We start from the raw sequence: 14,309 nt of genomic DNA, 5'->3' as shown, positions 1-14,309 counted from the left end.
AATTTGTTTAAAACCTCAACCGTTGCGTCGCATTGGGTCACAAACGAATCAGATCACGTCAAAGGCGATACAATGTCTGCTCCTTGGATGCCTACACTGCAGTGTTCACCGTGGAGGCGTGGCACCAGCAGCAGGCACTTCCTGGAGGGGGCGGTTCATAATTCTCGTGATGTCACTAGAATTATGAACCGCTCGTTTTTCAGAAGAGGTCAGAGAAGCAGCTCAGAGAGCAGAATTATTGAGGATTTCTCAGAGATGCAGGAAAGAATCCCAATAATACGTTGGGGGTGTTTTTGATTAAGAATTAACATTGTAACAAGGTTAAAAGCTCAAAAAAGTTGATTTGCATATACAGTAGGACCTTTAAAGTTCTACAGCTGATAACTGATTAACAACAATTCAACTTTTTTCCCAGAAAACGTGACTTAAACAAATCCAAGTAATAATGAACATGTTTTCCATGTGACGGATAAGGAATCCTGAAGTTGTTTTCCTTCGTTGATTAATGTGTTTTGGAATTATTTCGTCTATTTTTGTTATTTCTGGTACCTTTTTAGTTTTTTTTGTCTCTTTTGTTGTCATTTTATGTGTATATTGAGTCTTTTTGTGTAGTTTTATTTTATGGATTGTTTGGGAATCTTTGCATCACAGATGGTAAATGTGCTATATTTCTCACAAACTGTGCATACTCTTTATTTTGTTTTATAATATTTGTCAACGTTTGATGGTCCAGGTTTAGTGATGATGTCACAGTGTCTACTCTGAGACGCTAGACGTAACGCCATAGCAGTGATTCACCAACTGGTCATCGTTACAACTGGTGATTCGTGACAGCAGAAGTGAAACTTTTTTTTTTTTTTTTTTTTTTTTTTTTTTTTTTCTTTCTCTTGTCTGCACATTCTGTTGAAGGTTAACACTACAAGAAGTGCAATCTTTTAACAGCAATGCATATTTTGTTATTGCAATTAAATAAATTTATTTATTTCATTGCATAATTGTGACCATCACCAGCCCTCCCTAGGGAAGGGTAAGAAATACTTTATTAAAGGGAGGATGTAAAAAAAGAGAGGGCAGTGTTACACCAAGGTGAGGGGTTGGAGAGGGGTGGGGAAGTTAACAGGGAAGAGGAATACAAGATAGGAAATGGAATGGGTGGGGAGTAGTCGATAGATTTCAAGTGATGCGATGTGAAATTGTGGTTGTGTATATTGTGCTTATTGTTGAGTTATCAAGCCAGTTTGGTGACCAGTGTGCGGCTTAGGAATAATGGTGGTGGCTGTGAGCAGAGGAAGAAGTGAGTGGAAGTTCCATAAAACAGGTATTTGGGAACAACGTGTCTGTGGTTGAGCCCAGTATGAGTGTTATCCCACAGCCCAAGGCCAGTGCATCCATGACAAATGTATTTCCAAGAACCGCCACTGCAAAACCCACGAGTCGCCCCCGGGCCCCGGAAGCAGCCAGGCCAGCAGCAAGAGCGGGCAACCCGGGGGCCCCCGGCGACCACCACACGGCCAGGCAGCCCCCCGAACGCCCCCAAGATCCCAAACCGAGAGGCAACCATCGCCCCCCCCATACACACCCGAGAAAGCCCCAAGGAGCCAAGGACCCAGCGCACCACGCCACCAATCCAACCCCCAACCCCCAGACCCCCCACCCCACCCCACCCCCCACCCCCCCCACACCCCCGCGCCCAACCCCCGAGGGGAGGGCCCAGAGAGCTCCCCGCCCGAGACCCCAGCGGAGGAGCCGAAGCCCACGCCCAGCAGACGACCAGAGCCACGCCGAACGGGCAGCCGGCGGGCACCCGCCGCCGGGCCCAGAGCCAGCAGGGACCCGACCCCAGGCCAGAGGGACCCGGAATGAACGCAGCACCAGGAGCAGCCCGCCCAGGGAGGACGACCACACCCCAAGCCGCATAAGGCACCAGGGGGCCGCCGGGAGTCTCCCCGCCGGCCCCCAGGCACCCCAACCTAGCCCCCCATGGCGCCCCAAATCACCTATTGTTGATGTCGCCCGCGCAACGGGCTTTAGTTTTTTTATTTTTTTATTTTTTTTTTAAAAGCCAGGGCCCCCTCCAAGGGCCAAGCCAGACCGCCTTGTGCATCCCCAGCACCCTGCCTCACGGGGCACTGCCCAAGCAGGGGCCGTACCACTAGGTATGCAAGGGCGCGGCACGCGGCACCCGCCCCGAAAGACCCCCGCCAGGACCGGCCCGGCCAGCCAGCCAATCACCCCGGGCCCCAGGAGCACCCCCCGGGACCAGGACCCCCCAAGGGCAAGTCCCCGGGCCAAGCCCCCCGGGACGCACCCCCCACCCCCGCCCAGGACCCGGCCACAGCCCAGCAGGACCGCACAGCCCCGGACAGCCCAAGGCCAGCAGCCCAGGGCCCGCCGCCCCCCGGGCAGCGCCAGCCACGGAGCAGCGCCACCCACCGGCCCGCGAGCAACCGGCGATCCCCACCGCGGGGACGGAGGCACCCCAAAGGCACACATCAAGTGCGGAACCGCATCCCCGAGCCAAAGATGCCCCGGACCCACCCACCAGTCCGCAGATGGCAGGACAGACCCACCAGGCGGCCGACAGCAACCTCCACCACCGGAACAGCTAGCGCCGCCCCCCAGTAAACAGCATCGCTCCGAGGCACCTAGCAACCCCGCCCCAACCCCGGTGAGGACACCAGCACACCCCCAGCACACCCACCCCCCAAACCGGCGAGGCAGGCCGCCCCAGGCCCGCACACCGCGGGGCCCGCCCCCAAGGCCACCAGCCGACGAAACAAGCACCAAGCCTCACCCAAGGGGAGGAAGCGTCCCCGCGCTCCACCAGGCCGACACCGCCCGGAAAGACCCCGCAAGGAGAGACCCCAGCAAAGCCCCCCCGAGACCCACCGCCACGCCCGACCACACCATCCTGATGTATTTTCACTCTATGTAGTGGCCCAGCCACCAACAGAGGGGCCAGGCCCCCACCGGAGAGGCCCAAATATGTGAGCCAACCCACCACCCTGTTATGGTGCCTCTCCATTCCCCAATGGAGAGGCACTTCCCTATCCCCTGTGTGAGTGTGTGTGTTCAGTGAACGTATGGGGTGTAATTAAAAGAAGGGGGATGGAGGGGAGCGGTGCTCCCCATCCTACCTCTGTGGATATACGTGTATGTGGTGTAATAGGCCGGAGGGTGTAAGTGAGGGTACACCCTCCGGGGGGTGGCATGTTGAGGTGTGATTAAAATTGGAGGGATTAGTAGGGTAACTAGAGGTGGGAGTGCCGCCCCCACGCCACTACATAGTGACACAGGTGGCGGCCCCCTCCACCCCCAGTCCCACCATCCAGCCCCCCAAGGGTTGGGTATGGGTGTGTGGTGCATATTGTGAATAGGCCAGACCAGCTGGGAGTGAGGTGAAGTGTACATGTAGGAGGACTGTCCGGTGCGAGCCGGGCCCGTCCGCGTGGCGGGCCACGCGAGATGGTAGATGGTGCAGACGGGCAAGCGGCACTGTGGGCCCCGGAGCAGCAAAACCGGAGACCCCCCCCACGGCACCCCCCAGACTGCGACGGCCCCGCGGAGCACAGCGGCACCCCCCACCCCCGGGCGCAGCCAGGCACCAACCCCGTCCCCCGGTGCCCCAGGGAGCGACCCCCGCCGCACGCCGGCCCAGAGCGACGCCCCCCCGCCGCCAAGGAGAGCGGCCGAGCAGGGGGGAGGCCCGCGCCCGCACCAGGGCCAGCACAGGCCCACCCGGCGCCACGAAACAACACCCTCCACCGGAAGGCGGCCCCGGCCCCCCCGACGAAAGAGGACACCATCCACCGCCAAGCAGGGCCACCCCGCCAGCCACGGACCGGCAAGCCCGAGTACCGAAGCACCCCCAGCCCGGTGCCGCCATCCCACACCAACGGCGCCAGAAGAGCCCCCCCCCCCCCACGGAGGGGACCCCCGACGACCCACGCACCGGCACGAGACACCCCCCCGACGCCAGCGCACCCCGGACGACAGCGGGCCCCAGGCCACCAGCCCCGCCCCACCCAAGGCTGCGCAGCGACGCCACGAGCCGCGGCCGGCCCCCGGGCAGATGACAGGAGAGCACGCCCCCGGACACCCAGACCACGGATCCACCCCCGGGACACCCCCCGCCCCGGAATGGCGCCCACGGCGCCCGGTGCGCCCAGCCAGCAGACCAGCCAATCCCGACGCGGATCCACCAGGCCAAGAGCCACGCGCCGCGCCCCCGCACACCCACCCAACACGACCCCCGGGGAGGCCCCATAGCACCCCCCACCCCACACCCTCAGCAGAAGTGAAACTTAAATGCTGTCACTCAGGGTTTACAGTCATCTGAACCACTTCTTCATCACAACACTATCATAACACACGCAGCTGTGTTGTTACAGTCAACGCTACTATCAAAAACCAGTCACAATATACCCTGATCACCAGTCAAACCATAACACCACCTGGAGCTAACAATGATCAAAGTTCAGCTTGTTCCTGCTTCAAAAAGACACGGGAAAAGGACGAGGGGGCACATTGGAAGTTGGGTTGTAATTGCGTAATTGATAATTCATTACAATTATGGCATAACTATAATTTAAATTGTATTTTACAAATTCTGTTGCTGTTGTAATCATAATTGAAAGGTAACAGTTTAGATAATTGACTTTGTAATTGTATTTCTATGGACACTTCTATGGAATTTCATGGAAATTCTACAAAAAGTATTAATTACAATTTAAACTCAAAACTAGGAAACTATTTTACAGTTCTATAGCTATGTAGTTAACAATTATTAAAATGTGTTTCATATCAACTTTCCCGACTACCTGTCAGTTCTTTTCAGGATCATTTTACCATTTAAAAATAAATAAATAAATGAAATTAACAAGTATAGTGACAGAAAAACACCCACACAAAATATTAATCATCATAATTATCATTAATTAGGAAGCCTAACATGATTGGATGACAGATAATATTTGTTTAGTGTATTTTACAGCTAAGTGTGATTAATTGATTTTATGGAAAAATACTATATATATATATATATATATATATATATATATATTTATTTATTTATTTATTTTTTTAACATTTTTATTGGTTTTTAACAGAAACAAAAGTTAAACAAGTTCAACAGTTTACAATCATGTTGGTAATAAAGATAGATAAAGAAAAATGAAGGGGAAAAAAAAAAAATATATATATATATATATACACACACACACACAACCATCCATCCATTCTTAGCAAGAAATTGTCCCAGTCTACTGTCCCCCCTTCATCTTCACAGTACTGTACAAGAGAAGACACTTGTGGATTTATCCCAGCTGGGCGTGACCATTTTAGGGAAAACGGGCCCCTCATCTTCAGGAAGGTAGTCCAGCAGAGGAGCCCACATCTCATTGAAAAACCTCGTGACCCCTCGCTTTCAAGGGGGAGGACCCTGAATATTTCTCTATACCATAATGTAAGAGTAGGTGGTTTGTCATTGATCCAGTTAATTAAAATACATTTTCTGGCCAACAATAGCAATTTGTCACATAATTTAAACTTTAAAAGGCTTAGAGTCACCTCTCTTGAGGGGAGGCAGACAATGAAAAGGCCTGGGTCCCTCTTAACTTTTGCATGAAATATTCCACTCAGTGTGAAATTGTACCTCTTTTTTAAATCTTTTTTCAGTTTATATTTCCAGTAGTAATAATATGTTCCAATCTCTCTGTGACACTTGTTACACAAGGGTGAGACCTGCCGGTCCGTTTTATTTAGTATGTAAGGAGTTATGTGTAATATTTCATACTGTCTCTTATAATTTTAATTTTGATTGCAATTAGAAAAAATGCTGATCGCCGTAATCATAATTGGATTGCAGTTGAACATGGATAATTGAAGAGGTAATTGTAATTGAAAACTGTAATTGACCCCCAACCCTGATTGGAAGTATTTCAGGATGATTAGGTGAGTCCGATTTTGGAGTACGTACACACACACACACACACACACACACACACACACACACACACACACACACACACAGTTTGCTGACTGCTTCAGCTTTTAGAAAGTTTAACCCTAACCCCTGCAGGTCAGAGCTCAGCAATGGCAGCTTTGTCTGGCACATGTTGGAGGCCTTTCAATAATTGTCTCAGTGGGAAGCTGTGGTTTAATGAGGTCTGCAATTGAAAGCGTTGGGGGAAGGTGGTGGGGTGCTATATTTGGGGTGACCTCCCCTCCCCCACTCTCCAGTCGGTTAAAGCAGATTAATTAAAAGCTCACTCACACTTTTTATCATTTCAGCGAGAGTTTAGCACTTACTGTAAGCCTGTGGGAAAGGCTTGGGGGGGGGGGGGGGGGGGGTCTGCATAGGAATTACAGCCGACTGTCTGATGCTGAAAACTCACACACACACTGGGTTATTATGAGCCGTCGGAGATTTGTCGACCAACTGCGGGAATCCAAATGAAATCCTCGCACTGTATCGTGTCAACAGTCAAACCCTGTAATAAGGAGCATAATGAATATATATGTATTATCTATAAAAAGCCTTTAAAAAAGATAACCGTGTCTTCAATCCAAGAGGTAAGTAGCTAGTAGCACCAGTAAGCACTTAGAGCTCTGTAATTATCATAAATGCAGATGTCTTTCTCCCTGTGGGCTCAGAGAGAAGAAATAATTCAGGTCATGGAGTGATTTCCCACTGTTGAAACAGACGTGAGGTTTCCTGAAGTTAAAAACATTCATTTGTATTCAATTCATTAAGTTTTTCTTAAGCTTTGACCTAATTTCTAAACCTTCACCTTCTCCCCCGACTCACTAATTATATGAACACTATAGAAACCACGCCCCCAGGGTTTCTTTTCAAACCATTTTGATGGAGGAAGACATTTCTTGTACCTTTTGTTTTTGTCAAAGACTTCCCAACACCAAGTCCCTGAGGACCTTTTTCCCTTTTTTGAATAACAGATACTTTCATATTTGCATTCTATAGAAACCCAAAGGAGAATGGACAGAATGGCACCAGTGCCACTATCTTCTTCTTTTGATCTGTTTTCATGATTATAAAATGTTTTTTTTTTTTTTTTTTATGTTTTTGTGTCCTGTGCTATCTTTTAAGGCCTTATGTGAATCCCTTTGAATGCTTTGTTGCTGAATTGCGATACATAATTTTGCCTTGCTTTGTTAGGCCAATAAAAGAAAATGCTATTTCTAATATTGATAGTCACACAAAGATTAATCACTTTATTATAAAAACTATCCCAGTAAGCCATGTTTTTGAGATACTACAAGATATTTCTGGAACATTTGAAGATGGAGTTGGGAATTTTAATGTTGCATTGGTCTGCAGGAAGTTTGTTTTCACAAAGCCACGTCCATTCCCATGAGGATTTCCATGTTTGCGACATTGATTAATATTTCCGTTGAACCTCACAAAATAACAGTTCAGATAATTGAACGTGAATTTCAAAATAAAGCACAGGAGCTTGACCTTAAAGCAAAGGGTGGCTGGTATTTGTGACCTTGCAGTAAAATGAGGCCCATTACTCACTGAGAAGTACGCTCTGAGCGGCAGAGGAGAATTAAACCTGCAGGCTTTATGAACCTCTCAAAGCTCCAGCATCAAGTATTTATTTCCACACATTAGAAGACGATGAAATATTTTACTGAAATTGGATTACAGGGTTCACCTCCATGCTGAGGACGATGGATGCAAACCATACAATCAACACACACACTTGGAATGATTTGATTTGTTTGGCAGGCAGAAGAGTAACTCTTGTACTGCATGTAATCAAGATCACTTTGAATATAAAATATGACTTTTACTGCTTTAACTGCTCTAGTCCCCCCCCCTCCTCAGTTTCATGATTTACAATTACAGGAAAAAAAATGAGAAGAAAGCCAAAGGAACAGCATTTCAGAAACTTTCAGATGAAACCATAAAAACAAACCACTAATAAGATGAAGGATGCTCCCTCTACTTGTTCAATAGTTACAGATACAATGGTACATCTTGGTCATCCTATTGGTTTCTGTTATATGCCGAGAAAAGTAAAGGCACCCCCACTTCAAACAGTATTTTCCTCTAACTTTATAACACTGAGTACTTGTGCTTTATAGTGGATCTAACTAGGTGTGTGTTGTTTTGAAGGTTGCAGCCGTTCATCAGCAAACAGCCCAACAAGAAGCCAGCGCTGGAGCAGGTGAGCAGCCTTCTGTCTTCCACACGTCTGCTCTTTCTCTGCCCACACTCTTCTTCCCGCTCTGCTCCGCTCTCAGACACGCATGAGCTCTCCTCCTTCACCCAGTTAATCAGTCCCAGATAACCTCTGCTCCTCCTCCTCACTCAGATTTATCTCTGCCTCGCTGCTTATTCCATGGTTTTATTTTGGGATTGCTCAGATTTGTGTACTCACGAATTCAAGTAGTGTGTTTTCCAGCATATATGCTGTACTGGTGATAACTTGGCTGTGCTGACCAGTCTCCCAGTTAATGCCACCAAAAACATCACAACAGCATGATGCTGCCACCACCATGCTTCACTGTGGGGATGGTATTGGTGTGGTAATGAGCAATGCCTGGTTTCCTTCTGACGCCTTTGTCTCATCAGAGCACAGGCTTCCAGAACCTCTCTGACCTGATCTCGTGTACCTGAATCAGTCTTTGTTCACCCTCTTCTTACAACTCCTCCCTCCCTCTGTGCTCTCTACCGACCGCCCCTCAGAATAAATACAGCGTGGAAATAAAAAGTGCTAAGCAGCAGTTATAAAGGGCTTTTTTCCCCATCATTGCCTTGCGGGCAGGGCCGTCTGTTGGCCGGCTGCCCACTCTCAGCCTAAAACGATGTGTCCTCTCAGCATGCTTCTTTAAAGATAAGCTTGTTTTCTGCACCCTGTAGGTGAACTTATCCCCCATTCCTCTGTCAGAGTCATTTTTCATGTTTTCTTTGTTTGCCTTTTTATAGGCAAGCTGATTTAGACACAAATGAAGCTACAGCAACTTTCTCTCTTCAATTGTTTTTAATTTTACTCCTTTAAAATACAACTTTTCTCTTCATCGCCCTGATTTAATCATTCTTTATCCATAAAATAAATTAAATAAGTAATGAAAATAGCAGTTTTCTGGGTGTCGTGTTCAACCCTCCACATGTCCAACTTTTCAGATGCAAATGTTGGCTCAGTCCAAAGTCAGATACACTTATAGACACAGAGGCACCACTTTGTCACGTCAGTATTTTTTATTAGATACTGAGAAAAGTTATGGTTTCCTCTTTTCTCCACATTCCTTCCCTTCATCCCTCCTCCTCTCTCTCCATCTTAAATGAATAAATGAAGTATCCTGGAGGGTTTAGGCTCCGTCACCCAGGAAGAAAACATTACCACAAGGGTCTGGGTCAACAAGGCTCGTTACTTAGCAATCCCCCCCCCCTCCCCCCTGGGAACTGGATGCAAAGGACTGATGGGATTGGCCGAAGCTGCTCCGAGCCTCATTATGTAACCCTGCAGAGATGTCTGTGTGTGTCTCCATTTGTCGGTGCGGCGTTCCTTTAAAACACTTCGAGGGAGGAAACCGTTGCTTTGGTCAATACAGACGTTGATTCCTGCCAATCCAACAAGGCCCAGCTGTTCCCTGCCACCCTCTGGCCTCCTGCGAGTCTCAGAATGCCATGGTTTGGAGACGGGGGGATTTTCAAAGAGGCTTAGAAATCTGGTGAGGGTGACGGGGTCATGGAAGACGGGGCTTTGAAGCACAGTCACCCTTACGCTGCAGATATGCCCTGCTTACACAAGCCACAATCTGTGGCCAAATCTTTTTGAAGTGTCGCTAAATTGCTCGCCCGGCAATGTTTTCAGCTCCATCTGCAGAAACAGGGAAAGTGGTGTTTTCACTGTCTCAAACTAGAGCTTTGCAGAGGCTGAGATCCTCTAAAGAGTCCTCCACATTAATGGTATGCCCTATTTTACGCCACAGTTACTTAGAATTCTTCTTCATTTTTTGTCACAGACATGTAAAAGAATGGATCTGTTTCTGTAAAAGTGAAATAACTAAATGTACAATTGTGAACCAAATCATCCATTAAGGCACGTTAGACATGCAGCTGTTGAACTGGAAAGATAATAATAAAAATAATGCATTGGATTTTACGTAGCCACTCAAACACGCTTTACAGAATGAAGGCATTATTCTTTCACTTCACACTTAGTGGTGGTAAGCTACTATTGTAGCCACAACTGCCCTGAGGCAGACTGACGGAAGCGAGGCTGCCATAGTGCGCCATTGGCCCCTCCGACCACCACCAACACTCACTCACTACATTCATATGAGGCAATGTGGGTGAAGTGCCTTGCCCAAGGACACAATGATAGATACAACTGGAGTGACTGTAACCCACTGTAAAGATGAATAATGTCTCATCCACATCTTTTAGGGCTTTTTCCAACAGTCTGTGCAACAGACATTTCATCATTTAAATCGTTTTAAAGAACCTTAGAGAATAAATGTCCACCTGCTGCCTGGTTGAATAGGGAGGAATACAAAAATAAAAGCCAAACAAAATCGTCAGAGGGGGGAAGTTTAAAAAGAAAAGGAAAGTGAAGGATGGAGGTGGTGGGAGGGGCTAACCCAGCAGGGATTCCTACAGGCTGCTGCCTCCACCTGCGGCTCCTTCAGTTTCCTAATGAGTGGCGGCTGAGAGCGAGCGATAAACGCAGGTTTAAAGAACGCCGCTGCTCCTTTTTGTAAAAACTCTTTGTGGGAGAAACTTGACTTTGAATAAACTGGCTTTATGCCGTTTCGAAGGAAGGATGAGATTTGTGTCCTAATAATTTAATACTAGGCATTTTATACAGCTTATCTGTATTAAGTGCAGATTTATGGCAACTTCACACGGTATGAATGCTCTGGTAAATTACTGTGACCGTCGTATTGATGAATTTTCATGTAAATCAATCATTTTGGAATAGAATAGATATACTCGACAAAGTATTTGAAACTATCATGCCCTTCCTGCTTTCCATCCCAACACTATCCTCCCATGTATAAGAAATGCTGATAAATTAATGAGAAATAATCAATCACTTTGTTTCTATTGTTTTTCAAACTTGGACAAGCCCCCAAAACTGTAATTTTACTAAACCAGTTCAGTTCTGGTCGGGGTTTACTACAAATCTGAGTATCTTTTATTCTTGGTATATTTAAGGGTGGTGGAATACTTGCTACAGTAAGCAAAATGGGGTTTTGTGGAGCCGTTCTGGTTACAAAGGTACTTATGATCACTTCCAGCAAGGAAACAAGCAACTGTGAAAACAAATTGTAGTTTAATACCAACAACAGTGGGATTCTGGAATTCCTGTTCAAATATATTCAATATAATAATGTAAAATATATAGTAAAATAACAATAAGTAATTAGATTAGAGTCTCCCTCACAAAGACAATCACAGCAGCTCACTAGCATCGTTCTCTTTCCTTTTCTCAGAACTCCAACCCTCTACCAGTGCCTGCCGCGGCGCCCCCTCCTGGTGGAGTGGTGGTGGAGAGCGGGCCGGTGTTGTTCGACATCGCAGCCGCGGAAGACGAAGAGGATGAGGAAGAGGAGGCCTGCGTCAGCGCGATGGCACTGATGGGCGGCAACGGTGAGTTAAAGTAATCCTGACCAGCTTCATATTAAAATGTTAGCATGGTTTAATGTATTCACACAAGACCTGTAGAAAATCATCTCAGGCTGCAATTATGGACAGACAATAAGAAACATGATCATTTTAGCTTAAGTTAATTAGTTAACGACAGTCTGGTGATAGGAATGTACCATCGTACATCCATGTGCATCACTTCTCGCTTAATGAGGGATTTTTGGATTTTGGCTGAATTTTATGCATGAGCATCCGTGTGCCCAACATTCTGTGCTGCAGTCAAACCTCCGTTATAAAATAGTTGAGTTGTAGAAAAATCACTACAAACTAGAAATAACATTAGGTTATGTTTGTTTGGCAGTCTGTGCAGCGGCTGTTTCATATTCCTTCCACAAGCCCCCTTTTCTGTCACGTTTTCTTAAATGGTAGATTAGAAGATCAGAACTACATATTAGCGCCATAATGTTCTATCTACTGTTAGCTTAGCATGTAGTGGTGGTTGTTGAGCAGAGGCTAACAGATTGAGGGCATGTTAAAAAACTCAACCTTTTGGTTCAAACTGTCCCATCAAGGCTCGTACTCGCATACGGCAATTAAATGCAAAGCTCAGATTTTACATTTTACTACCGCACAGACTTCTCCGCGTAGTTGGTGTCAACAAAACACTGCTCGGCATTGTATCGACCCGCATTAAATGTTAACTGTTTCCTGGTGAAACAGAGGAGAGATGAACACGAGCTTAGAGGAGAGACAACAGTAGCAACACCTTTGAAACACGTCCCAGGAGAACAAGGACTACAGAGAAGCGCTAAGAATCATGGGACATGTAGGATTTTAATGGAAACTACTACACGGTGGTGTGCCCAAGTATGTAAACTCTAAGAAAAGCTGACAGTCCGTGCTGAGTCCATTGTGCGCGAAGTGCACCCGAGTATGTTTGAGCCTTTAAGGCGGATGAAAAATGTTGTTTGTCTTTTTTGGAGTCGTTATGGTCTTTGTCATTTTTTTTATTTTGTTTTTTAAATTTTTGTTTTGTTGTTGATGGACTCGTCTTATATATTTTTGGGGTAGTTTTCTGTTTTTTGTGTCTGCTTTTTGGTTTCAATCTTCCTTCTAAACACCATTTTTGTGGCGTTTTTCAGGTGACTCATTAACTGTGCAGTCATTTTTGTAAATTTGTTGTTTTGTGTATTTTTGGTGTTCTTAGTTTTTGTTTAGTTTATTTTTATATCATTTTGGGTATTTTGTTGTTTGTGGGATTTTTGTTGTGAGTGTGGAAGCCAATTTACAGTATGTAACTTTTCAGTCATTTTGTGTTTTTTTGTATGTTTTGTTGTTTTGTGTGTGTTTTCCTGATAGTCTGTGCAGCGGGATTTTCATATTTCTTTCAATCAACTGAATTATAATGGTGTCTATTCAGGTGACTGGTAAGGAAGGTGGAAGTACACACCAGTGTGAGAACTAAATGTTCTTGTGTTAGCTTATAGCACATAGCAACACTGGCTGAGCAGGTTGCTCACGGTGCTGAGCTTATTGTATTACTTATTAAAGATGTTATTAACTTGTTGCTATGTGTCAATAAGCTTTTGTTGATCATTTTCGTGCTTTCCTGCTTTTTATTTCAGGGACTTTTTAATGTTTCTCACACAGATTTTGGATTTTGGTGCCGCAGACCTTGTGTGTGTGTTACTTTCTGACTGTGTGTGTTTTACCAAGTTCATCCCTCACACTGAAGGAAACTCCTGACCTTCGTAAGCTAAAACTGACTGTGTTTTTAGATCAGATTGTTTGTGTTGTTGTGCCCTGTTTGTGTGTCGTTGTGCGTCCGTTTCTGTTACTTGTGGTGGTTTTACATCGTTGTGCTGTCGTCTGTATATGTTTGCAGATTTCTTTCACCTTTTTTTTTTTTTTTTTAGAATCTTTTTTGCTAGTTTTTTAAAAGATGTTCTGTCTAAAATACGTCCTTGATGTGCTTAGTGTGTGTACTCCGCTGCTTCTTCCAGATTACGGCTGTGACGGCGATTACGACGACGGCTTCTAGTCGACGCCCTGCATCCTGCACGACGAGAGTAAACCTTTTGAAATATGAAGATCTGGACACAGTGGGACTGGGTTTGAGCTGCTAAAGATGACCATTAGTGGACATGTTAATATTTGTTTAGAGTTTTATTTAAAGCTGAATGTCAGCGCTGGTTTAATCGAAGCATTTTGTCACTTTAGAGCAGATTTAGATCATCTTTAGAGCTTTAACAGAAACGAGAGGTTACAGCATTTGATGGGTACACTTTCTGGTTTGCTAAACCAGAAGCTCGTCTGAGGAATGCCTCCTATTGGTTGGACTGGAGCACACAAAGACCAAGGGAAACCTCACCACTCACAAAGCTCTTGAACTCAGGAAACCAGGGAACGTGAGCTCAGTCAGAGTTAATCGTCTCTTCTGCTCCATAAATGAAATGTGACTTTTCTGTTTGATATTTTATGTATTTAGCTTTGGACTTTATAAATGAAAGGGGATTTTTTTTTTTGGGGGTTGGAAATGAAGAGGAAAGTGAGAAAGTGTTCACTGACTATGATGCTGCTACAGATGATCATGTGACATCTGCGTAACGCTGTGTGCCTTCGCTGCTACCAGTAAATATTTCACTGTGTGGAGACTGTTGACCACTGTGTTCATTTAGCTCCCTGA

The 14,309-nt window shown here is 46.0% G+C and overlaps 1 protein-coding gene across 1 annotated transcript in view; it reads left to right on the top strand.

Annotated features, from left to right (window-relative positions):
- The window catches only part of brf1a (BRF1 general transcription factor IIIB subunit a), an 87,329-nt gene extending 73,182 nt beyond the window's left edge, over positions 1-14,147 (top strand). Inside the window, exons 17-19 of the mRNA XM_028437621.1 lie at positions 8,144-8,195; positions 11,470-11,626; positions 13,627-14,147. Of these exons, the coding sequence (XP_028293422.1) occupies positions 8,144-8,195; positions 11,470-11,626; positions 13,627-13,664 (247 nt within the window). The 3' untranslated portion in view covers positions 13,665-14,147. The remainder of the gene's footprint in view (positions 1-8,143; positions 8,196-11,469; positions 11,627-13,626) is intronic.
- Positions 14,148-14,309: the final 162 nt, after the last annotated feature.

The sequence above is a fragment of the Gouania willdenowi genome, chromosome 22, assembly GCF_900634775.1.
Source record: "Gouania willdenowi chromosome 22, fGouWil2.1, whole genome shotgun sequence".
Taxonomy (NCBI): Eukaryota; Metazoa; Chordata; class Actinopteri; order Blenniiformes; family Gobiesocidae; genus Gouania; species Gouania willdenowi.
The sequence above is the reverse complement of the archived record's forward strand: the minus strand, read 5'-3'. Positions and strand labels throughout refer to the sequence as shown.